At 34.6% G+C, this 27,472-nt stretch overlaps 1 protein-coding gene across 2 annotated transcripts; it reads right to left on the reverse strand.

Annotated features, from left to right (window-relative positions):
- Positions 1-9,827: 9,827 nt before the first annotated feature.
- On the reverse strand, positions 9,828-25,661 carry LOC563479 (adhesion G protein-coupled receptor G1). Of its 2 annotated transcripts, XM_087261292.1 has the most exons (16): positions 25,437-25,661; positions 22,750-22,847; positions 22,540-22,614; positions 20,961-21,036; positions 20,333-20,779; positions 20,080-20,128; positions 18,075-18,189; positions 17,867-17,989; positions 17,521-17,634; positions 16,408-16,444; positions 16,207-16,310; positions 14,301-14,410; positions 13,955-14,214; positions 13,755-13,851; positions 13,403-13,677; positions 9,828-10,953 (listed from the first exon to the last, which is right to left on the reverse strand). In XM_087261292.1, the coding sequence occupies exons 3-16, from the start codon at positions 22,585-22,587 to the stop codon at positions 10,868-10,870; spliced, it is 1,941 nt and encodes a 646-aa protein (XP_087117418.1). In that variant the 5' UTR covers positions 22,588-22,614; positions 22,750-22,847; positions 25,437-25,661; the 3' UTR covers positions 9,828-10,867. The 2 variants fall into 2 exon arrangements, with proteins under 2 accessions (XP_087117418.1, XP_087117419.1); XM_087261293.1 differs by lacking the exon at positions 25,437-25,661 and having other exon boundaries at positions 22,750-22,899.
- Positions 25,662-27,472: the final 1,811 nt, after the last annotated feature.

Below are 27,472 nucleotides of genomic sequence, written 5' to 3' on the forward strand. Positions count from 1 at the left end.
GACTCACAGAGCGACTCTCGGAGCGTGTGAATGCTGAACTGAAGCGGCTTGTGTCACAAGTCATGCGGAAAGCAGGGGTAGCGCACTAGGAGTCGCGTGGGAACACCACATCAGAGCATTTGTAAGTGTAATAGTCAAAAACGCTGCCAAAACTGATGTTTTATAAAGAAACGTGTATCACTTGATATATTACAACAATATTTTATAGCAGAAACATGTGGTCAGGTACAGTGAGAAAGGGAGGAGCTGTGACTGTGAACACTGGCTGTAGTTCACATAGCCAGGTTTTATTTATGCATCGGTAGAAACAGCTAGAACTAAACAAGCCGCTTGTCGGTATAAGGGAGTTCTGTTCAAGGGCAACCTTTGTTATGTCTTGGAATATGTTACAAATTAAACCCTATAATAAAGCCATAATGCCCAGGATAACTGATAAGATTGCATTGCTAGGTAGTAGACTATAGAAAGGGTGCGCTGTTTGTGTGTGTGAGTGTCTGTTAATCAGTTTGAACACCTGGCTTCCTGTGCGTCTCAGCTGCTATTTCAACAGCATTTATGAAGGCCAAGGTCTGACAAAGGGTTCACTGTTTCTTCAGGAGACTGATGGTGAAATAGCATAAATAAAGTGTCAAACATTTACACATGAGGGCATCTTTGATATGGTATTTGATTAGACTTACTAATTGATGCTGGTGTGTGAAAGTGATTTATGATGATATCCCTTTACAGAAGAAAATGTGTGTGTATACTTTGTTTAATACATTAAGGTCCGCTAAATACAATTCTACAATTAACCCTATTTAAAAAAAAAAAACAAAAAGACAATGTTCTTGAGTCAAATGAGTCAAATCTACCCACACTGGATTCAGTGTAAATCCACAAAAAGCACAATATGCAAATTACTCAAAACCCACACGCACGCATACTATAAATACCATACCAAGTCAATAAGTCATAACGGTAGTCAAACTTCACACAAAGAAAATGTAATACTGTTTACATTTGTTCTGCCCATGTCACACGTCAGAGTTTTTAAACATTGTATAGTGTGCATGTTTATAACCTGAGGAATCTCATTGAATCATGCTAACAAACTGCTAATTCATACTAGAAGCATGCTAACAACATAATAATCCATAGAATCATGCTAACAACGTGCCAATCTATAGATGCTATCAAAATGCTAATTCATATTAAAAACGTGCTAACAACATACTAATTCATGCTAGCATCAAATTAAAACTAATTCAAAATACAAGCTAATTCATGCTAAGTTAATTCTATCTATCTATCTATCTATCTATCTATCTATCTATCTATCTATCTATCTATCTATCTATCTATCTATCTATCTATCTATCTATCTATCTATCCATCCATCCATCCATCCATCCATCCATCCATCCATCCATCCATCCATCCATCCATCCATCCATCCATCCATCCATCCATCCATCCATCCATCCATCCATCCATCCATCCATCCATCTATATCTATTAACCATTGTTTTTCAAATTAAAAAAAAAAATCTAAACTTTTTTCCACTGTATAAGTAAACAGTAGGTCTTTGTACCTAATTTGCTGGAATGCTTTGGGTTTGGTTGGATGTTTTTTAATACATATATTGTAATGAAAATATTTTATTTTGTGAAATACAATGCACATTTTATGCCAAATAAACAAAAGAAAAGGGGAAAAACAGTAATTCAGTAAGAGAAATAGAATGCTGAGATCAACATAAGTAATCATGATCTAAGTAATCATAGCTCTTTACACACAGTAATCTTGATAACCATAACTGAGTAAAAAAGGAAACATTTGTCGTCATTTACCTACATTACTTCAGTCACACACTGCCTGTCTTTGATTTAATGTTTTATTTATTCTGTAAATCGGTCACCACATCCTGAAAAAGAACTAAGAATTTCCCTTCTGCTATTTAACATGCATGGTTAAGCTATAGACAATGTGTAACTTGTTCCCCTACAGGACATTAACTCCTTTCATAGAGGTTTCAAATTGCGACTGCAGTGTTTATGTCTGAACTTGTGCGCTGAATGAAAACAAGAAAGCGACTTTTCACACAGCTCTGCCTTACTGTGGGGCATCATACTATGCATCTTGTTTGCAAAGTTGTCAGTTTTATTGGAGTTTAAGGTCAAAACAGCACCTCGTAATAATACAAGCTGTTTTACGACAGCATTAGGAAACCCTGTTAATGTATTCACAGCATTTTTTACGCAATGGCTCTGGCCTCATAGCAATAAAGCAGTGCATGCATATCTTAAAGAAGTATTCTGATGCTCAAACATATGGTAAAACAATATATTCATTCTGACTTCAATATGTTTTAAATGCATGCTAAATATAATTTGTACCTGCGAGGCTATAAATGAAATTTCATGTAGACTTCAAACTTTTATAGCAAAATGTGTGAAAATACATTACAGTACAACTTTGCAATAGATTGTAAGTATCCATTATTTCAGTTACACATTGTTTAGAAGAAGAACTTAGAGTAACAGAAATGTATTCTAATATGTGTATACATGTATTATGTGTGTATATATACAGTTGAAGTCAGAATTATTACCCCCCCTGAATTATTCCCCCACCTGTTTAATTTTTTCCCCAATTTCTGTTTAACGAAGAGAAGATTTTTTCAACATATGTCAAAACATAATAGTTTTAATAACTCATTTCTAACAACTGATTTATTTTATCTTTGCCATCATGACAGTAAATAATATTTGACTAGATATTTTTCAAGACACTTTTAGCTTAAAGTGACATTTAAAGGCTTAACTAGATAATTTAGGTTAACTAGGCAGTTTAGGGTAATTTGGCAAGTTATTGTATAACTATGGTTTGTTCTTTAGACTTTCGAAATAATAGCTTAAATGGGCTAATATTTTTGTCCCTAAAATGTTTTTTAAAAAATTAAAAAGTGCTTTTTTTTCTAGCCGAAATAAAACTAATAAGATTTTCTCCAGAAGAAAAAAAATTATCAGACATACTGTGAAAATGACCTAGCTCGGTTAAACATCATTTAGGAAATATAAAAAAAAAAAAAAAAAAATATATATATATATATATATATATATATATATATATATATATATATATATATATATATATATATATATATATATATTATTATAATTTTCTAATAATTTTTAACATTTTCATTTAATGCTATATATATTGCGATATAAATGCAATTTCTCCTAATGACCTTCAGATTTTAGATAGATTTGAATGATTCTGTTGGAGCGTACCTGCATAAAATAAATATTTAAAAAAATGGTAAGCATAGTTAAATACAATAGACAAACGATGCAAATAAACAATATTTTATCATTTTCTGCAACAGTATTCAGAAGCAGAAATTAAATAATCACTGTATATCGTTTTAATTGCGTTAATTATTATATGATGTTCAATTAGAAACTAGGGTTGGGCGTTGTTGGCCAATTTAGCATTGTACGATGTCTAATGTAAAACATCGCTGTGGACGATGCCGTTGTTGTCATTGGTTGTGGTAAATAAATGATTAATTAATGATTATGAATTATAAATTATAACGAATGAATTATTTGTAAATTGTAGCCTATTATTTCAACTACCTGACTCATATGGTCTTTGTTTTACCCATAACCAAATCATAAATAAATAAAGATATGTTACACACAACTTGTGAGTGTTCTGTGTCAAACTTGGTTGGTAAAAAAGGTGCACAACCAACAGGAACCAACAAACAGTATCTGAGGTTTTCGCTAAAATTACCAAATACAAGTGTGAAAGTAAAAGATTGAAGCAGTCCACTGATGCTAACATATTACCTTTTGGATTCCAAAGATCGAAGAGTTGTTAGATAGGAACAAGATTAATTAAATATCAGGTATAAGATAAAATCTAGGGTTTTGTGCTCAATGCACCTGCTGACTGCCTGGAGCTCAGATGTGCTTACATGCTAGACCGCATGACAGAGTGTATGTGTGTGTGTGTTTTCAGCGGTATAATGTGGATGGAGAGATGTTCAGAAATGCCAGGGTGGACGTGGATATTTTTCGTTCTAAAATGCTTATTAGTGTAAACGGGGCCTGGGTGTGTGTTTTTTGCAAGCGGGTTGCTGCTACGATGGGGGCGGGCGGAGGATTGCGATGCTGGTTCAGCATTGTGATGTCTATTGGCCATCCCCGATGGATGATGGCATCGTCTACTGGCCCAACCGTACTAAAAAGATTTCATTTAGTGTGCCCAAATAGCTCAAGTTTGCTTTAGATTCTAACAGTCAGGCCTTCAAAACGCATGCAAATAATAAACTTAGGTTAAGATTTGGTTAAAATTTGAAACTACTCAACTATGCTGATAACTTAATGGCTGGACAGCTATAATCCAAACTACATTGCAGATCCCTACGATGTGACTATTGCGGACTCGCACATAGCGATAGCGATGCTGAAATGATATATTGTGCAGCCCTAAAAGTATGTTCTTTGCCTTAGACAGTTTAGATATGAAATAAAAAATTTCCTCCCAAATTTTACACCAATGCATTTTCTTACAAGATAATTAGGAAGATATTTTTTAATACTTTAAAATATATTATTTAAAATTATAATTCAAAAATAAAACAGATAAAATATTTTTAGAGAGTATGTTGGTCAAAATATATTTTTGCCAATTTTTGAGCTAGTTGATTTTTGGGGATTTTTTTTATTATTGGAAATATTTATTTTAGGGATATTTTAACACTTTTTAATATTTCAAGTGTCATTTTTTTTATTTAGTGGTTTATTAAAATGAATTAATAAGATCTCATCTGCCAATGGCAGTTGGGTTTAGGGGTGGGGTTTGGTGCCACGCCTCTTTTTCAAAATCATACATTATCGTACGACTGAACTTTTATGAATTCATACAAATTAGCCACTGACAAAACGTATGTTTCCAAGTGAGATCAGTCTGAATATTTTGAAATATATTTCAAAATATATTGTTTTACAATGTTTCCCAGTGTTGGGTTGCAGCTGGACGGGCATCTGCTGTGTAAAGCATATGCTGGATAAGTTGGAGGTTCATTCCACTGTGCTGACCCCTGATTAATAAAGGGACTAAGCCGAAAAGAAAATGAATGAATGAATTGTTTTACAATACTGGCATGCATACTCATGAACAGACATCATAAGTACATCAGCCCACTTAATACAGTTTACCTTTTTTCTGGCCTGATTTCAGTCGAGATGAAACAGATGGTAGGTGGTGCAGATGGTATATAGTGAGACGGCACCAAGCCAACAAAGGCAGTGTCTGGGCTCTTTTGTTGCCTCTGTCGGTGATGGTGAAGCAGCTCTGACTCCCTCTGTGCAAATCCACAATGATCTCACAGGCCAGGGGAAATCCAAACTGATGTTTATACAGAGAGATTAAGGGTACCAGCATGAAAGAGTTCAGCATTCGTAGATAAACACACACACACAAATGAAAACAGGCTCACTTCAAAACAAGCGACTTTAACTGGGTAATAGAAATAACCTTTGTGTTTGGACATGACATAAGCAAATTCACTTCTCGTTGGTTTTTCTATGTGAACTTTGAAATGTAAAAAAACGTTCCTGATTAAAACATGAGGCTGTTTTTCTTATGGAAACAGGAACATGCTTTAATATTTTACTTCAGAACTGGTTGAGTAGGTTAGAATGTATTCTGTGTTCACGGTTTCAGTATTTATTATCAGTTATTATACACATTAACTTGTATTATTTGAGATTAAAATTATATGTTGGTTATAAGGTTATCTGTTAAATTTTAACACATGTATTATGTATGGCTGGGTGATTTGGCCTAAAATCTAAATCTTGATTAATGGAACATTTTAACTCGATTACGATAAATGAGCAATTATTTTATTTATTTTTTGCCCTCATAGTTCATGGACAAGTTTTGCACTGTAAATCTGCTCACATATTACAAGTGATAGACTTTTGAATAAAGGGCGCATTACTTGCTTTTGAAATAATTGAAGGAAACACAGGAGGGAAGAAAGAAATCTACTATCTATGATTATTTACTGAACAGCAATATGGAACAACTGAAATTAAAACATACATTGGCTAAAAATAACTTTTTTATTAAAAAAAAAAACAGTGAAAAAAATTATTTGCTCTTTTGGAAACATAATAAATTATTGTCAATGTTCTTTACAATAAAAGTAGAAAATAAGCAGTATCTCACCTAAATAAAATAACTCTTGCATATCCTTTAATTAATATTTTAAACAGTGCATTTCTTACATCTTCTGTAAACAAATACTTTCATGTAAATAATCATTTTAATAAAATGGAAAAGTGGAATCTCAAGGCATTTCTGACACAGCTTCCAATCATTGACAATTTAGTACAAAGTACGGCTCAAGAATGAGTCCATCGTCCTATTTGACCAGAGATTAGATGGCCGCAGAAGTATAATACAGTGCGGCTCCACATGCAATAGGGAAAGTAATTGAAAAAATCAGTCTGGAAAATTTCAATCGATTATAGGTTCTGAATCACGATTTAATTTACTTTTCGATTAATTGGCCTGACCTAGTATTCTGTGTACAGAAATGGATAAAAAAAAGACTATTTAAAAAATATTTTCTCAATTATTGGATTTATTATAGGTAAAGATTCATTTGTTTTTTTTTTCTATTGATATCCAGTAACATATATTGAATAAAAATTTTCATTTTGTTTTTTTTCATACTTGACTGAAGTTTGAAGTTTATATATTTCTATTATTAAACTGAATGACATTTAAGTAGGCTGCTTATATTTAAAAATAGGATTTACTCAAGGTAAGCAATGGTCAATACAGGAACAAATGAATGTATATGGGCAATCCAGAGTCGTGGTTGATAAACAGGCAGATGGTCAAAAGGCAGGCAGCATACAAAGTAAACAAGCAGACAAACAAGATGGGGTCAAAACCGGCTAGAAAACCGCGTCGTAATGTTCTTAATTCAGTATAACAAGGCTCAGAAAAGAGGTGTGTGCGCGCGCTGTATTTAAAGTCCATCTAATCAGTCTTTGAGCAGCTCCCAGCTGTGTGAGTGTAATTAATCGTGATCTAGAACAGATGTGTGTGTGTGGTGCATGACTAGAACTTGTAGTCCATATGCCAGCAGATTTGTAGTTCTTTAGCGATCTGCCAGGATTAAGCTGCAGTCACACTGCAATTTTCTCCCCATAGACTTTTGTTCATACGCACACAAATGTGTCAGACCAGAAATGCAAACTTCGCAGTTCACTGCATTGGAAAGCTCAAGATTGAACAAGACTGACCTGCGGAATTGCATCGCATGATTTTGTGAGACCAATCGAAGATCAAAACATAACCTCTCTGGACAGAAATTTAAAACATGGAGCAATCGCTCACTTTTTTTAAATGTGTAATCATCTTCTATAATCCTGCCACTTTTCACAATGCCGTACAACAGAATTTCGCACACACAAACTCTAGTGTGACTGTAGCATCAGATTGCTGGCGATTGTGACACAATCACTTATCTTAATTTTTTTTGTAAATACAAATAATGTTTTTTTAGTGTAGAAAATAGAATTGAGGAGTGTGTGAGTGTGTGTTTTCTCCCTATAATAGGCCCCATCACATGACAAACCCAAACCTCATGCATCATGTCATTTTAAGCATTTTTTCGCTCCATATCTACTTCTCTCTTTTTTTTGTACCTATGTAAGCTTTCTGTTTCTTTTCTCTGTCCCTCATCGTGCTGTGGTAAGTCAGGAGTTGTTTCTGTGTCATTGTGGTGTCTGCTCAGCAGCAGCGATTGCATGATGTCTGCAGTATTACATGTTTCTGGTCAGCAGTCAGTTAGCAGTCGAATAACAGATGGGTTTACCAGCATCTTCCAAACAGATGGAGATCCTCAGCCCTGTTTCATTAAAATTCATTCAGAGACCCAGTCAGCCGTTCGCGACCCATGATTGGTCACTGAGCTGTCGCCATGGTTATTTGATTGACTAGTGACTTGCTGTTTAAAGCTGGTCCCATGGGGGGCTGTGGTCATTTCTAGGACTGTCAGCGTTGTAAGTGTTGAATTATACGGGTTTATTAATAGCTTAGAGCGACTCAGGGTTGCCTTAATATGATTGTACTACCACAAGTCCACTGCATAAAAAAGAAATACAACAGAATTATAATAGTAATCTTTGTTAGTAATGTTAGCAAATGTGACCACATTATAGAAATGAAGTAGAACCACACTTGATATTGAATTCTGAAAACTCCTAAGAGTTTGATTGGGTTTAATGTGCTATATCTTTAAGGATTATGCAACTCCTATCAAATGTCTAGTTGTATCCCACCCATGTATTTACACCATGTTTACTGGAGCGGTTCAAATGCTTAGCAGGAAGGAAGGAAACACAAGTGAAAGATAACAGATAAATTAGTCAAAAAATGTGATTTTTTGCTAAACCTTAAATGAGAACATTCCAGTTCTCCACCCTTGAGTTCACAGGGAAAGACATAATAATCCTGACAGGCCTATACTGATTGAATTGTTACATACTTACAGCCACTAGAGGTCACCATCAGCCCCAATGTGCACATGCAGTTTTGTTTAGGCACGGATCACCAAACTTGTTCCTGGAGGTCCGGTGTCCTGCAAATTTTAGCTCCAACCCTAATCAAACACACCTTAACAAGCTAATCAAGGTCTGACTAGCTAGCCAACAACACCCAGGCAGGTGTGTTGAGACAAGTTGGAGCCAAACCCTGCAGGGACAACGGCCCTCAAGAACCACGATTGGTGACCCCTAGTTTAGAGGGTATTCAGAATAAAAAATAAAGAAACATGGAAGTGCAGTATTGTTTGCATACCTGTAGTTGCATAAACTATATGTTTGTATTGAGGAATTTACATTTTTTTTGCAGAAAGCATTTTCAGTTAGCTACACTGTAAAAAGCGATTAGTTGAGTCTACTTAAAAAAGCGAGTAAACCCTTTGCATTAAAATGAAGTGAATGAACTGTGAATGAAATGAAGTGCAGAACTAACTTAACAGTTTTAAGTTACATTATATTTACTCCCTTGTCACTTTATAAGGCAACTGGTGTAATCACTCTTTTACTGTAACTGAAGGAACTCACTTTTTGCAGTGTAGTTTGTATATTTATGCTTCACTCCACCTGTGAAAATTGTTAGAAAGATTTCAATCCTTCCTTCCTGAATAGCTTTTGAATGAATCACTCATGATTCACTCATCAGTTGTTTAGGCAGAGGGATTTCTATACTGAGATAATCATATGTTCTAGCCACTGAACTTAACCCTCACTATAAATCTTTAGCGTTTTCACACACAAAAAAAAAAAAACTAGTATGATTTATAGGCTACAAGTTGTGCCATGTGTGTGTTTATTGTTGTCTGTACTCTTATCTATGTGTATATATTGGTTATCCTACATTGTGAACACAAAGAACTGTAAAAGCTGAATATTTTGGCATTGTTAAAAGTTGATTCTAGTGCTCATGAGGGGGAACACCATGATGTATTACATTACACACACACACACACCCCCACACACACACGTTTCTAAGATTTGAAGGGGCTTTCCATTTACCATTGCATTTGCATTATCATTTTCCATCAATATTTTCTCCCTCATGTGCACTAGAATCCACTTTTAACAATGCCAAAATATTTAGCTTTTACAGGTCTTTTGTGGTCACGATGTAGGATAACCAATTAGAGTACGCGCTGGTAAACACGACATGGCAGATGACTTGTTGCCACCTATTGGTGAAATTAATATTTATCATCAAGTTTAAATGGAAGGTCATAAATAATACTTTATTGTTTTCACACACACACAAACAAAACAATAACATTCCAGCAGGTTTGAAATTCAGTATGTTCCAAAAGAGAAAGCTTCTTCTAGATATACTAAAATATATCTCAGCAGTTGAATATTCACATTACTTACTTTTACTCCCAGGGCCATTTATATCGAAATTCATATTTAGCCACACCATATTGATGTTTCGTAACATCTAGTTTTTCATGAGGTGAGTTGTTAGCCCAACGCTCAACACAAGGAGAACATGCAAACTCCACATAGAAATGCCAACTGACCCAGCTGGAGCTTGAACCAGCGACCTTCTTGCTGAGGCGACAGTGCTACCCACTGCACCACCATGTCGAATATTCACATTCAAATATTTTATTAAAACATTTATATTGGGTAATGCAAACAAAAGCATTTTATTTCCGAGTGTACACAAACTTAAACATTACACAAAGCAGATCAATTCAAATTTTAATCAGTCACAAGGTTGAAAGATAATATTTTATTATTATATTTATATTTCTGTCTTTGATTAAGATCAAAGAAATGCAGTACATAACGAGAAGCATTTAGTTTTAAAGGGGGTAACATGCACATTTTGATAAATATTACATAAATCGAGAAAATTGAGTACCCATAGATTGCATCCATATTTTTCTCAAAAGTCTTTAGCTTTCTATTACTTAAAGGTGAAAATAAAACTAGAACTTGCTGTTCTGTGCTACTGTAGGATTTATAATGAGAAGTAGCCATACTGGGAGTTCCACCCATGACATCATCTGCTATGTTTGAAAAAATATATATATATCTAAAAGTAATATCAAGGCGGTGGTTAAATTTCTGACAAAGAATACTCTGTCATCGTAGTTTTTTCAGCTCTATGATTTGTGTGATGATTCAACTTTTAAACACTATACAAAATACAGCCCCCCAACACACACAGATGGAAACATCAATGTAATGACCAAAATGTAATTGATTTTTTAATGATAAAAAAGTCATCAATCACTCAATCGTGAACTCAGCACTGTACTGCCTCATCCGAACTCAATCCACACATCTTTTTCGTCCGTTCAAGAATATAGTATCGCAGCATGTGAAAAAAACCTGTTTGGATATAGAAACATTGAAATGTTGATTGATTGATTGATTGATTGATTGATTGATTGATTGATTAGAAAATAGCCTATATAGAAAGACTGTTTTGATGAGGTGTTTTATTTTTTTCTGATGTACTTCTAATAACTGTTGACTGCTTTTTCCTTTTTTATGCTGATATCTGTGCATTATATTTCACACGCATATGGAAGGTGACTAAATATTGACATTAAAACACAAAAGATACTGAGTCATTAACAGTTTAAAAAGTCAAAAAAAGACAATTATAATTTGAAGGAGAACATTGATGTTTTGCAAACTGAACTGACCTGAAACTAAATTATTAATAATAAACTTGCGGGTCTTAATTTACGTCCTGCGACAAAATTATTTTTATTATAATTTTAGTGATCTGCTTGAGGTAATTCAATTTATTTTTATGCTTTTGATGAAGTGGCACTTAACTCAAGTGCCCTTTAGACCATGCGCTGGACAGTTTCTCCATGTTTCGTTGGTAATGTCTTTAAAAAATTTATTATTTAGGCCTATTTAATTATTGGTTTATTATTTATGTATTAATTAAGACATAAAATGAGATTGCAACATATAATAAACAATGAAAATGTAGATGAAAACTGTAAATGAAGTGTAAATGAAAAAGCTTATTTTTTAAAATACTACTTAAATACTTAAAATTCTACTTCAAAATAACAAACACTACATCTCTATATTTAGGCTAAAACGTAGCTTTATTTATTTAGGCCTGCTTATTTGTGTATGTGTGTATGTTTGTATTTTCATTTTAGTTGTCTTTTATTTCTTAAATTTTTCCAAAATTAATCCACATTTCACTTAAGTTTACAATGATAATAGAGCCTGTTAACAAGTTTTTAATGAAGGAATTGTAATGCTTTGTTTCATTATTTCATTTTTATTTACAAGTAGCATGTTATTTAGCTACTGTATATTTCTGTCCGTTCGCATCCTGTTCCTTTGTCTCCCCCGGTGGCATAGGCGCAAACTGCGGTTATACCTAAAAACACGTTCTTAAAGTGCCATGAAACCCCCTCGTTTCAGCAGGGTGTTTTCACACCTCTACTTTGGAAAAAGTCAGAAAAGTGGGCGTGTCCAGCTCTGTTTAGGGGGAGTGTCGGAGGAACTAAAGTGGGATGGTGTGGGAGTGTCTATTTGGGCACGCGCGAGTTTCAGTCAAAATACACACACATGAGAAAGTGATGGTGTTTAACCTACATTGACATGTGTAGTCGAATTATTTGCCAAATTATTAAATGCTGGACTTTAACTGCAGTTTGGCTCTTTCATTCAGGGAATTCATTCATGCCTCTCGCGACAAACGCGATATTTGATTCGAGGAGCTGCTCTAAGCGTGTATTTTTCATGCAACGTTTGATACCGCACGGCGAATGAGAGAAAAAAACCCTCCGCATTTCCCGGAAACTTAAATGCACACGGCAGGTAGCGTCAGAAAGCCGCGTGTGTTATTCCGGTCACAAAATGCGGTGCTATGTTTGCACTCAGTGCAATAGTTAACTTTATTCGATACGAACAAACTGAATAAACAAAGAGCACTGGTCGCTCACTTACCAAATCTTTAGAGACAGGACAATCACCAGCAACTAAAGCCGCGTCTTTATGAAGAGGAGACTAACGTTACAAGCGAATCCGGATTTCAGCGTTTGCAGATGAGAACAGCTCTTAGGTAAACAATAATCCTCCTTAGACACGTAAGTTATTGTTGTCGAGCGTCGCGTACACCGTTAATCCACACATGATCCAGCTGAGCTCTTACAGAGAGAAAATGAAAACGAAACTTAATGGCAGCAAACTATAAAAGTAACACTTCACGCTTGTTTTGCCAACACAACGTGGCGTCTCTGTCCTGAAAACACTGTGATAGTAATGAATATTAATGAAGTTGCACAATAGAGCGCGCTGATTGGTTTGAACCAAGCCTTACTCATGCATTAATGCATCACACTGTAAGACGTAATAAGACTCACTCTGGCACATACGCCCAGTCTGCACGCTGGAATACACGCTATTATGTCATGACCGTGACGCAGCTTCAAAAATTAGTTTCAAACAGGAAGTACGAATTTGCTTGAAATAACGCAAAAACAACCAATTTACACTTTTTAGTGAAATATAGGTGTCCTAATAGTGTTTTTAGCAGTGTGGGACACATATATGACTGTCAACAGCTCAAAAAATGTGTTTTGGTGTTTCGTGACCCTTTAATCCTTTAGTGCAGTGGCGGTGCCACTTGCAGCGGTAATGCTCCTTTTAAAGTGTCACCCTATGTATATCACTAAATGGCTTCTTATAGCAATCTAATGACTTTCTGTTTTTTTTTTTACAATAACACTGACAAGACCAATATTTGAACTTTCTTACATTTTTTAAAGTATTCATCATGTATCTGTAGAAAAAAACTCACCTTGGCAGGAAGTGATAATGCAGAAAAGGAAGAGCATGGTTTCTGAAAGAGGGCCAAAGTTGAAAAGACCTAGGCCCAATGTTGTTCCAAACAGACAAATAAGACCCCAGATACTGAGAAAAGCCATGCGGTTCTTCCTCCACTCAGGACGGGTGTGTATTTTTATAGCCACAAGGAAAAGCATGACTGCGCCAGAGCTCGTCGCAACTGCAAACAAGCCAATATTAATGATATAATGGGCCAGTCTGCTCCTGTCAGAATTTAACATCCAGCACCTGAAAGGGTGAAAAAATACAGGTTTGCATATTGCATGATTACATCTTAGGGAGTCTTATTTAGTAAACCTACTTACATAAAATACTGACTAGTGATATCTTCATTCCCAATGTTCCTCAAGCCATAAATATCACCTATACAGAGCAATTTACCTACTAGTAGAGCTGGGATTCCTATAGAGGAAATGTAAAGAATTTTATACTTCAATATAAAATCAAGAAATAGAACTTTTTCAAATTTGTAGAACAGAATAATTTATGTTTTTAGCAAACTCACCAAAGCCTGCCAAGTAGAAAACCCACTGAAAAAGCTCTGAGTTGAATTTACAGTAGATGAACGAGAAAATGTGAAACATTTCTACAGTCATCCAACAGAGGGTGCTAAGTAGTGAATAGTGCAGAAGAGCTCCAGTTATCTTGCAAACAGTTTCATTTTCAGCGTTTGCTAATCTGCTGATATAACTCAAGCACAGGGACAAAAAAAAAGTTGCTACAGCCAGTCCACGATGCACCAGTAAAGACGGGTCTTTCTCTCCTCTGAAATACAGAAGAAGAAAAAGATAGTAGATAAAGTAAAAAAAAAAAAATTCACATTTCATGTAAGACAATGAAATCATAGTTACTTGCGTTTATAAGGCCAGAAGAAAAGAACCAAACAGCTCACTAAGGACAGAGCACAGCCCGCAGAGGTAACAATCGTTAGAGCCTTTTGATGGCGAACTGTAGCTCTCACCTATAAAGCAACAATGGAGAAAGTAACACTAGTATCCAAAATAGTTCCTAAATATACCCTCATTCACTATTCCCTACTAGATCAGTCCACTAATATAGTCCACATGAAGGAGTGAATGAAGATAAGGGAAAAGGACACTTCAGAAGGTATTCCATTTTGTTTGTGTTTTAGTGCTTGATAAATCCCTCAGAAGGACTAGAACCTGTAGTCATTTAACGCTTAGTCAGCTGTCTATTAGTAAGAAACAAAGAATTTTGATGTCAGTCATGTATACAAGTGTTACTTTAATTATACAATATTTTATTTTGAAACTTACAGCAAACCTAAACGATTCCATTCAGCCAGGGGTGCCCATTCCTGTTCCTGGAGAAACTTCCTGCAGAGTTCAGCCAAAAATAACTAAACCTACTACGTAGGCCTTGACTTGATTTAAGTTGAGTAAACTCAAAAATGTACTGAAGCAGGTTGCTTTAATATTTTAAGTTGAGTCAAATGTTCTTTCTTTTCTTTTCTTTTTTACAGTGTAGATCTTTAGGAACAGGATTGTTCATTCACTGCACAAACTATTACAGTGCATTTTGGGTATTTTCTAGCTGTTGAGTATGCATGGGTTGTACACTCATTATTGATGGTTTCTTTATTCACATGTAAAGTTTTTATAGTTTTTGCACATATTGCTCATTTATCACCTTGCATTTTAATGTAAACGAATAAATTAATGTTTTCTTTTCCCTAAATGATTTTATTGAATAAAATTTTGACCAAATACACATACTAATCTCTGAGAAAACACTTTGTTTTACACAAATTATATGTGGTATCTATTTAAATTAAGGGCAACGCGGTGGCTCAGTGATTAGCACCTCACAGCGAAAAGGTCGCTGGTTCGAGTCCCGGCTGGATCAGTTGACATTTCTGTGTGGAGTTTGCATGTTCTTCCCATGTTCACTTGGGTTTCCTCCAGGTGCTCCGGTTTCCCTCACTGTCCAAAAACATGTGCTATAAGTGTATTGAATAAACTAAATTGGCCGTAGTGTTTGTGTGTGAATGAGTGTGTATGGATGTTTCCCAGGACTGGGTTGCAGCTGGAAAGGTATCCACTCTGTAAAACATATGCTGAATAAGTTGCCAGTTCATTCCACTGTGGCAACCCCTGATTAATAATTGAATCAATGTACACTGCAATGTTTTTTTCAACATGTCATAATTTTAGGGCATGTGAGCTCCTGAATGATGTTGAAGATGTCCCAAAAGCTATAAAAGGTTAAAATGTCATTTCCAACCCGCCGCCCCCTCCCTCCACCATAAATACTTGCAAACAGTAAAATTTTTAATTTGCTGGTAAATTGTTACAAAGACAAAGGTGAATTTCGAATTGATGTCAGTGGAGGAGAGGCTTTACTGCACTAAATAAACTGAAAACAGCAAATCATATAAGAAGTCACCAAGTACATAAACTATTGTTCTAAAGTATTTGGATTTATCCCCATATTGTAAGGACACTCATTTTAATAATCATTAGAAAAACAATGGAATGTTGCTGGGCAGTATTACAAGACGTGAGCATTAAAAATAATATTGTATTTAAATAATGCAATAAGTAATGAATGTCGAATATATTGGAATTAATTTTGTTCGTCACCCGATAAAGGGTTAAACATTAATTTTGGATAAATTTCTAAAGTTTACATGAAAAATATTGTGTTTTGTTATAGAAGTCACTTACAATTGCTTCATGTATATGGTATAATGTATATTTGTCATGTATTTTCTTTGCTTATAAAAATGCTGTTTACCACTTGAGCAGTGATGTATGCAAAGTGATGACAACGGCACTCTATCTTATTTGCATTTATGATAACTGTCTCACAACCCTCTGATCTCCACTTTTCGACACTGTCTAAAAAGAAAGAAAGAAAGAAAGAATATGAAATGAAATTGGTAATAAAATAATGTTAAGCATTTGATATTAGTTAAGCTTATAAACCTGCATGCACCTTTTCTTGTGTCCCATGAAACACATTGCAAAGTAGACTGTAAAATAAAAAGTCACATTATTAACATCCCTTTGTGTGATTTATGCATATTAACCACACACAGTGGAGATCAAAATTAGAGAACAAATTCTACAAATATTTTTGTTAAGAAATAATGTCATCTTCATTGTTCAGGACTCGAATGGATTTTAAGTTGCGTGTGATTATTTCTATTTTGTTCGGCTTCAAGAGACTAATTTTCCCATTTTGCTTTACCCAGTCTGACAGGACTCATTGTCCTGCATGAAAATTAGCTGACTGTGTGATGAAAGCAGGGAAGGAACTACATGTTGCAGAAGGAGTTTCTGATATACATTTGCATCTACGCTACAATGTAGCTTTATAAGAGTTCAAACTCCTGCTGCAGAAAAAATCACTAAACGACACATCCCAGCAAAGTATTTTGTGTTTCATAAACGTTTAATAGACATCTTAATGTAGAAAGCTTGGCTAAAACAAGGCTAAACTTGTGAAAATCTAATAGACGTCTAGTAGTGATAGAAGTCATTCATTTCTGTTTATTTGATGACTAGTCTAGTTTTGGCCTATTCTTTGAAATCTATTAGATTTTCACTGATAGCGCAAGTTTAGCCTTGTTTTAGCTAAGACGACTATGTTTAGATGTTTAATCTGTTTTTATCTGTTTTTAAACATTTTAATTTTTTTTTCTTATACTTGTCTTTTTTATTCTTGTTTATATAAAGCACTTTGAATTGCCACTGTGTATGAAATGTGCTATATAGATAAACTTACCTTGCCTTGCCTTGCCTTGCGTTAATTGGTTTGTGTTGGGACACCATGAATGAATTATGTAAAACCCACCCAGCATTTTTTTTTTTACAGTGCAGGTGCCAGATTAACACCCCAAACTGGGAGGCATCTGAAAGTGTTTTATGATTTTGATCAGTGATTTGTTTATTAAAGGATTTCATTTAAGTCTTCATACTGTGCTTCCGAATATAAGTAACTGCTCTTACTTCAAATTGCAGTGACCTAAATCTTTAGGAAATTGCAGGATGTTCTATAATTTTGATCTTCACTTTAACATTATGACACAGTAAGAAACAGGCCTACTGGGAGAGCAGAGTGATGAAACCGGATTCTGACAGGTTCTGGGAGATTTTCGATGGTCTCATCCTCTACAGAGAGTCCAACAATTTCATCTAGAGCTCCATCAGATGATCCTATCTATATGACACAAATGCTGATGATTAATACAGTAGATGTGTGTATTGATAAAAATAATCCACATTATTTATTTTTGCTTGAAGAATTAATACATTGTCAAAGAGTTGATTGCGATTGTGCTCAATACACAAACACAAATATTGATGTATCATATTGAACATATATTGGTATGGATATGGAAGCTAAATATTCCATATGATTTCTTTCTGTTCATCAAATGTCACCATCATACCTCAAATAACGTCTTGTTCTTGTAGTAAATGTACACCACTATGGATCTGCTCCTTGATACAGATTTCAGGCTTGATGGAATATAAACAGAGGGTATGGTGTTTGCGTCTACAAATCGAGGGGCCTGAATGCAACACATAAGTATATTATTGCAAATGCTAGAAAGAGACCTTTCTGCGAATGCTTCTAATAGAGTCAAAATCATTTACAGGCACGGTGAAATTGTGTCCTGTGAATTCCTCGTTCATCTCAATGACTGTGCCCTGAGCACAAGGTAGATCCACACGACCCTTTGCATTGGATCTCATCACTACTTCCTCTATCCTGCAAACACACACAAACAAATGGATTTTGATGTGACCACGCTACAACAGATGCACAAATGTTATTATACAAGTTATCTGTTCAGTACATTTATCCTGTTTAAATTCTGACATTATTTACTCTCCATCCACTTGTTTTGTTGTTACTTGTTTTGTTTGTGTCTTGTGTGATGTTTATAGATTTTATGCTGCACCAATAATTGCCTATTTGCCTTTAATCTAAAAGTCAAACTTGTTAATTTAATTGTAAAATGCTGGAAACAAAGTATTTTCATCTGTATATAAACACACAGTTAAAGTCAGAATTATTAGCCCCCTTTGATATATTTATATATATATATATATATATATATATATATATATATATATATATATATATATATATATATATATATATATATTTTTTTTTTTTTTTTTTTTTTTTTTCCCAAATGATGTTTAACAGAGCAAAGAAATTTTCACAGTATGTCTGATAATATTTTTTCTTCTGGAGAAAGTCTTATTTGTTTTATTTTGGCTAGAATAAAAGCAGATTTTAATTTTTTAAAAACCATTTTAAGGCTAGCGCGATAGCCTAGTGGTTAGCGCGCTGACATATGGTGCAATAGCACGTCAGGGCGTCGTTAGTTCGAACTCTGGCTCGTCGACATTAACCTACCCCCTCTCTCTCTCTCCCACTTCGCTTCCTGTCTCAATACTGTCCTATCTAATAAAGGCCAAAAATAAATCTTTACAAAAAAAAAAAAAAAAAACATTTTAAGGTCAAAGCTATTGGCCCCTTTAGGTTATATATATTTTCAATAGTCTACAGAACAAACCGTCATTATACAATAATGTACCTAATTACCCTAACTTGCCTAATTAACCAAGTTAAGCCTTTAAATGCCATTTTAAGCTGAATATTAGTGTAAAACAAAATGAAATTATTAGAAATGAGTTATTAAAACTAAGTTTAGAAATGTGTTGAAAAAAATCTCTCCGATTAACAGATATTGGGGAGAAAAAAATAAACGGGGCTAATAATTCTGACTTCAACTGTATATATATAAAAATGTTTTCATTTTCCACACTGTAAAAACTTCTGGTTGCCTTATATTTTTAAGCTGAATCAAACAAACCTTATGAGTCCATTGAACTTATATTAAGGTAAACTGACTTGTGTAACTTTTAACTTGTGTAAATTAGGTTAGAACATGATTAACTTAGATCAGGACTAATTGATCATATATATATATATATATTTTTTTTTTTTTACAGTGTGGGCCTTATGTGTTGCTGGGTCAACTTCAAGTCAGACGAGGTTCCTGTTAGACAATGTCACGCCAATAAAAATTATTATTTTCAGGGCAACTTCTGAAAATAATTTTTGAAAAAAAAAAAACCAACAACTTCTGTTCAGTTATATGGAAAAAGGTGAGTAAATTCTCAATTTAGGGTGAATTACCTTTTTACTGCATCAAATATCATTAACTGCCTTGTAGTTTTATGCATTACAAATGAACGTGCAAGCCATTGTAGCAATGGGTACGGCTTCCTGTTTGTGGCTTTTCATGATCATTTTGCACAACACAACATCACTTCAGCCCAGTTGCACAGTATAAACACAACCACTGTGTAATAAGAATCTTAAATTTTACCAACTAGCACTTAGTCAAGGAGTAATCAGTCTTATTATTCTGATTAAATTAATTAAATGAATCTTTTACTAAGTGAATTGAAAAAGTTTTTGACGACTGTCAAAGAACAAAACACATAGATGACTAACTTTTTAAAATTATCCTTAGCCATTAATGCCACTTGCTGCTCTTTCTATGCGAGAGACAAACTGCAATCAGTTTATATAACTGAAGTATAGTGAAACTACCAGACAGATAAAACATGACTGGCTCACATGTTTGCTCCTCTGGGCTTCAGACTTGCCTCATCACAGAACTTCTCCTCTGTAAGTGAGAAAACAGATAAAGGAAATTGAAACTAAACCAATGACACTCAGAACTCAAAATGAGCTCAGTAAGTGTTTCTTTTTTTGACAGCTGTAGTTTGCATGAATCACAAAAGCCAACATTTAATGATGTGTGTAAAATTGTTAATTCATCAAGCACAACCACCTTATAAATAATAAAATCATATATTTATGTTCTTACTGCAGTTGATTTGAGCCCCATCAAATGTGTAGTTTCTCTTGAGATCACCTGTGATGACATCACCTTTAACACTGCCATTCACAATACCATACATATGAGCGTTTTCTTGAACTCCTTGATAGAGGTCAGTGCAGCAGGTTCCTTGGAGGCCGTTTGGTTTACATAGAGTGTGATTCTTGCCATTGACCTCCACTATCAGCAGGTCCAGCAGCGGCTCCCAGAACACACAGAAATGACTTTGATTCTGATGAGGATTTGAATCTAGTTGAATGGATGAAGATTGTGTGCACTTGGCTGTGATCCTGCCCTGAATAGAGAGCGTAATCTCATTGGCTGAAATTTCAATTCTTTCACAGCCGGTTTTCAAATCATATTCCAGATTTCGAGGTGCGATGCCATGGAGCCACTTTCCACACATATTGAAGTCTCTGTCATTATCTGTTGCCGCTACATGGACAGGCATATTAAATTAATTCATAAAAAGAAATGACTTAACAAATACACACATAAAAAAAACATATTTCTATGACATTTCCTGCTAGTATAATAGAACATGTATATATTAAATTCTTAATTTATATGCTATTATAATTTTATATAATAATTAATTTATAAATAAATCACCTACCTAGACCCACAATCAATAAAAGACATGAGATCAGCAGCATTCTCACAGCTTTTAGATTCTGCTTCATAAACATTACCTGAAAATAAAAATGTGTGGCACTTTAACTGAAGGGGTTTTCAAGAAACCTTTAAAATGATCATGTCATGAATGTGAATGAGATTTAATGAGATGTCATGCTTATGAAAACTGTCATTAGTGTCATTAACTCAGTTATGTCATTTTAAATGCAAAGGTGACATTGTTTGAGAATGTCATTATGTAACTTGGCATAAACAAATACACCAAAACCTTTGTCTTTGTCATGACAACTTGACAAATTAATAAGACAACTTGTCATAAATCTGTCATAAACATAAATTTTATAGCAGTGTCATTAATATTTTCATCCTTTTGCCTTTTTTTTTTTTTTAAACATTTGCTTATCTGAACATGTATATAAAATAAAGCACACATATACATAGTAAGTATTTTGGGGGGTTTGTTGCAATATCTAGCCAATTCCATGCATGTTTAATAAAAATGTCAGGAGAGTATTTTCTTCATTGTCAAAATATTAGTAATTTATTAGATACAAATTAATAATTTGATAACAGAGTTCTGGGTTACACCAATGCAGTACAATAACTACATTCGGAAGGTTCGCAACAATTCTACATTTCCCTGACTCCAGTATTTATACACAGCTGATATGAAAAGGTGAAATTTTGGTGGAATTCATCACTTGTCAATCATTCCTTAGTACTGCACCCAAACATACTTCCTCTTTTCTACGAATTCTTTGCACAACATTAAAGGCATACAGTAAGACTTCTCAACTGCAAACATTCTGTGTTCAGTTTCAGGACATCTTTGCTTAACAGGAAAGCTAGGTGACAATTTAAAGTTATTTTTTTTAGATTTTGATGCGCCTTTCCAGTAAGCTGTATCTACTTCTGGAAAAATGTTTAATTAGTTTGCAAACTGTATCACACTTAGAAAAGAAGTTTGGTTAATATATCACCAGGCAAAACATATTTATAGTAAATAATAAAAGACACAACAATAATGAAAAAAAGCATTCATTCTGTTTCCCCCCAACAGTTAGTGCCGTTAAATAATCTTTTATGTAGCATAGGTCATAGTTTGTTTCCCAACCCTGTTCCTGAAGGCTCACCAACAGTCCACATTTTCAACCCCTTCCTGTTCATACACATCTGAATTAAATCATTAAAACATTAGAAGAAACTTGGGAACCTGAATTGAATTGGTCAAATAGAGGAGACATCCAAAAAATGAACTGTTGGTGTGCCTCCAGGAACACAATTGGGTAATTATAACCAATTCAAGTGTACAAGTTTTAAAAGGACGACTTAGCAGAAAGATGATTATTTCCTATGCCCGATTTGGTAAAATTCCATCAAAATTTGGCCACCAGAAATGATTACAGAATTTTTATAATGAAGGCAAAATCAAGTGTTTTTTTCTTGCCCTTTTAATGAGTGAGAAAGCATACCAGGCATGCAGACAAGGTCAAAACCATCATGTTTTGTGCAACAGTTTCTGTTATATAAACATGTCTTAAAAAATAAAGTCTACTTACATCACCATTGGGTATGACTTGATGAAGATCTGCTGATCTGTATCCCATTGATGTGTCGTCTCTCACTTATCTAATCTGATATAATGGTTAAAGGAAAACCCAATGACAATATTGAGAATTGTTCTTTGCAAATAAATGTACTGTTGGTAAAACTCAAACAGTTAATAATTAATGAATGAATAAGAGAATTGATAGCGTCATATTTTATACCTCTACATACAGACATGAAACACTTCCCTCTTCATCGACCATGAGAAGCAGATACTTTTAACTGACTCCAACGAGCCCTCAAACCACATTTTAATCACCTATTAATAGAGCAACACACAAACAAGGCACACCAAAACTTAAGCCAACCATAGAAGCTTATTCATATGGAAATGTATGTTTTGACTTGGTGAATTTAAAAGCTTTGATAGAACAAAAAACCCACAATTATGGTTCATATTTAGATGCTAAAAACTATTAAACTGTTAATATTTTTAACAGGGTGGACTATTCTTTTCATGTGGCTCAGTAAATAAAATCCCCAAAACGATGAAAAGTGTGCCTATTCAATCTTTCTTTCTAGCTTTGTTTTCTTTCACTGTGGCCATGCTGTCTCGGTTTGGTTAGATTCTTGGCTGTGAGAATGAGCTCATCTTGTGTTCCATTAACATAATGTCACATTAATCTTGTTTGAAAGGCGAACAGAGTCTGTGCAACTTGTGTATTTTGGGACAGAGTTGCTGGGTGGAGTACAGGTGTGATATATTTATTATGGGTCCCAGCTTTATAATATTTTTTTTTCAGCCTGAAAAGCACATAAGGAAAAATAGGGTCATTTATTTCCAGCAGTGGGAGTTGGACCATGTTTGCTGCGCAAAGGATGGGTGTGTTCTGATGAACCGTTTAGAGGAAGAAAACATTGTGTAAGTCCAGAATGAAGTTTTAAAACAAATATTCGTGAAGAGATTCACAGAGATCATGAAAAATGTTTGTATTTTTTCAAACTGCGAAATTAAAAAACTGTGTAAAGAATATATCAAGACTAAGTTTTGTCCTATATATCATTTAAACTTGTTGCAAAGATTTTGGAAAAATACATAAGCCTACTATTGAAATTTTAGAAACTTTAGTGACAGTTTATTTTGATGTTCTGCTTTACATATTATGTTGACCAAAAACTTTACAACTACTACATGTAACGGTCCTTTTGCAGTTAAACCATGGTAACTACACATTAACCATGGTTTTGCTACACTTACCATGGTTTAACCAGTGGTGGAGAGAGTACTGAAAAATCGTACTTCAGTAAAAGTACCATTACTTGCCCAAAAATGTAGTGTAAGTAAAGTAAAAGTGTCTTGTAAATATTACTCAAAATATGAGCACATTTTAAAAGTACTCAAGAGTAGTGAGTAGTGAGTATTACACTGTGAAAAGCTGATGCATTTACTGTACATGTAATTTGTGGATTTGTGCAAACGTAACATTCTGTAGTGCATTTAATTATTGCCCAGGCACACAATGTCATAAGAAGTTATTATTAGGTTAGATTTAGGTTGTGATGTCAGGTGACCAAAATTCATTATCTATCCAGCATCCGAGGACAACGGTATTTTGATGTCCAATAACAAGGTCAAATGATGTTGATATTTGGTTGATTGTAGGTTGTGTAAGAAGGTGACCAAAATCGTGGTAAAGTCCACAAAACGTCAAGCTGTAACTTCATTAGACAATAAAATTTGGTTAATTTAAGGTTGGCTGTTGGACATTGATTTGACATTAGTTTCTGATGTCTACAAGATTTTCATTTCCAAACAAAATGCAACGTCCCCACGACGTTGGGGTACAACGTCAATCTGATGTTATGTTGATGTTTTGTGTCTGCTGGGTGTTTAAGGCCATTTCGGTCAACATACAGTAAAAATCCATCATTTTCTCATCAGTGACATGCATCCTAACAGTTTCTGGGTCAATGCATGTAAAGATTTTGGACATCTTGAACACTTTTAATGCTACCAGACAGTTTGCTGTAAGTATAAAGCGCTCATGTCTTGATGGAGTTCATTACGATGCGATTTATCTTCTATGTGCGATTGGATTGGACAGGACTGATTTTTCTGATCCCCCATAGACAGGAAAAAATAAGGTAGTGACTGCAGGTTGAAGGAAAGTAGTGGAGTAAAGTACCAATACTGCACTAAAAATGTACTCAATGAAAAGAAAAATACACATTTTTAAAACTACTTAGTAGTTTACAATTTCTGAGGAAAAACTACTCAATTACAGTAGTTTGAATATTTTAAATTTGTTACTTTACACCAGGGGTCACCAATCTTGGTACTGGAGGACCAGTGTCCCTGTTAAACTGGTCATAGCCTATAAGTACGTCAAACATCTACTGCATTTTTACTATAATAAAACCCATAATTAGGTAATCATTGGGATATTAGTAGACTTTCTGCTTGTTAGCACTTAATTTTGATGCTCCCCAAAAGACAATCTATTTTTTTGCAATTACGTAACAGCTTACGATATGAATATTTGCTATAATCAGATTGGAAGCACATGACGAGTTGTTACAAACATATAGGCCTATTCGACAAACATACAAATTCAAACCTATATTTAGAATTGTTATTGATTAATACGCTCAGATTTGGCAGTTTTACATGTTTGTAGTCAGTTCATTCTTCTATACCTGAGGATATGTCTCCGCCTAGAGGATTTATAAATAACTACAGGAAGTTCTTCAGCGTGCTTTGTGAAGAAATTTTAGATTTCAGTTTCACCCAGCAGGTGCCTATACAGCATGATAACAGCTAATGCTGTGTACGAATATGTTGTAAAAAATATTAATAAATGCTTTAATTAGCCTCCAATGTGCTCTTTTTAAAAACTATAAATCTTACTTTATCGTCCACCCGTGCTCTCTGGTGACTCGCGCTAAATGAATCCAGTCTCACAAACTCTTTCCCTCTGCTACCAATTACACTGCTCTTTACACCCCTCTTGTCTCACACCATATCCAGTGGGGGTGATTTTCAGAATAGAGACCCTCCTAATGCTGAAAGGACGGAGAAAGATGCAGCTGCTTTGGCAGGAGGCCTTATCTGCTGCCTGCACAGTTTGTTCATGGATAATCTACGCTGCCACAATTCATCAGATCAAACCTGTAGCTTTGGAACCAGCGCTCGTGTTTGTGGTTTAGTAGAAGTTAAATAGGCTGGATTCAAAAACAGCATTACTGTGTTGCAGGATGATGTCATGAAATGTGTCTGGATTTTTGCACTGTTTCTTGTTTCCAGTGAACAAACAGACAAAATGTATACTTTGAATACCATGTGTTTGATAAAAGTGTCTGTCAAAGGTGCAAAAAACAATGTCAGACAACACAATGTGCATCACAAAACACTTGTCTATCCATTCATTCATTAGAGTTTTTCACTCTTTTACAGCATCGTCATAGAAGAAAACACTTTGGGTTCCCAAAGCGCATGAACAGAGCAAAGAACATTTCAATATTCACAATTCCACAATAAAGAACCTTACTTGGAATAAAAGTTGTTAAAGACGTTAAAACCATTCTATCAATATCAATGCAATGCTGGTTTGGAACAAGTCAAATATGAGTGAATTATGACAGAATTTTCATTTTTGGGTCCAATTTGCAAATTTGCAATCCAAAACAAATCCTTAATTGTGTGATGTCTTTAAGATTATTTTACTAATTGCAACTAAATTGGAAACTAGAGTTGGAGACTGAACCCAAATCATAAACATAAAATATGTCGGACAACCAGTGACTGGACTTCCATTGCAAAAGGTCAGGGGCGAACTTAACCAATAAGCAAGGTAAGCAACCGCTTAGGCCCAAGAAGCCTACTAATCATCCTAAAGCTGTTTTATAAATGTTGTAAAATCTGTCTATAACCAATAAGATTTTAACATTATTACTTCTTTTCTAAACCAGGGGGCCCCATGAATAGTGTAACATTCCTTTAATACTGCACATGCAAATATTAAAATCTAATCACAAATCACTGGTATGGCTAATTAACTGTACATAGTTCGTGAGCTTGCTTTTTATTTGCGAATATATTAATATATTGCGAATATTTTTTTTTAACATGCAGTTTATTTACAAAAAAATTAAAAATTAAAGAAATTAATCTAGAGAGAAAACACATATCTATAGAGAAAGATTGTTTAGAGTTTCAGGGCCCCATATCTGGAATTGCTTAGGGCAGGGGTGTCGAAACTTGTTCCTGGAGGGCCAGTGTCCTGCATAGTTTATTTCCAACTTGCTTCAACACACCTGCCTGGAAGTTTCTAGTATACCTAGAAAGAGCTTGATTAGCTGGTTCAGATGTGTTTAATTAGGGTTGGAACTAAAACTTGTAAAACACCGGCCATCCAGGACCAAGTTTGGACACCCCTGGCTTAGGGCCTCCAAAGTACTAAGTCCGCCTCTGCAAGGCGGTAATAAGAATGATAAAGATTTGCACAATGATGTTATTTCTTTTATAACTGAAACATGGCAGCCACCAACATTTCACAAAAGAGTTGTATAGACAAGCAAGATGACCTTGGCCAACTGCATGCATGCCTTTATAATGTGTGCATGAGCTATCATAGAGTATGCCAAGATTCAAAATCATAAATGCATGCCAAATCATAAATATGAAATATGTCTCACAATCTCCACTCTTGACTGGTCTTCCACTGCAAAATGCAATAAGAACGATAAAGAGTGTTTATTGCAAAAAAGAAAAAAAAACTTACACACTCTTTGAGATGTTATATCCCTATGTAGCATATTTGCTCTATAACAGACTCTGCATTGTTAATATAAATTAGACTGTCATAAGAAACTGCTGAAATATGTCAAATATAATACAATATACTTTAAGAAAATTCTCTCTTCCATCATTGTTCTGCAGGGGTG

Source organism: Danio rerio, chromosome 7 (genome assembly GCF_052040795.2).
Source record: "Danio rerio strain M-AB ecotype USA chromosome 7, GRCz13ab, whole genome shotgun sequence".
In the NCBI taxonomy this organism is placed as follows: domain Eukaryota; kingdom Metazoa; phylum Chordata; class Actinopteri; order Cypriniformes; family Danionidae; genus Danio; species Danio rerio.

Excerpts from the sequence above, each read along its gene's own strand:
- LOC563479 (XM_087261292.1), bottom strand. The coding sequence starts at position 22,587 with ATGGGATACAGATCAGCAGATCTTCATCAAGTCATACCCAATGGTGAT. Across the intron at positions 18,190-20,079 it reads AAGCCCAGAGGAGCAAACAT|GATAGAGGAAGTAGTGATGA; the intron begins GTGAGCCAGTCA and ends GTGTGTTTGCAG. Across the intron at positions 16,311-16,407 it reads TTCATGGGACACAAGAAAAG|ACAGTGTCGAAAAGTGGAGA; the intron begins GTGCATGCAGGT and ends CTTTCTTTTTAG.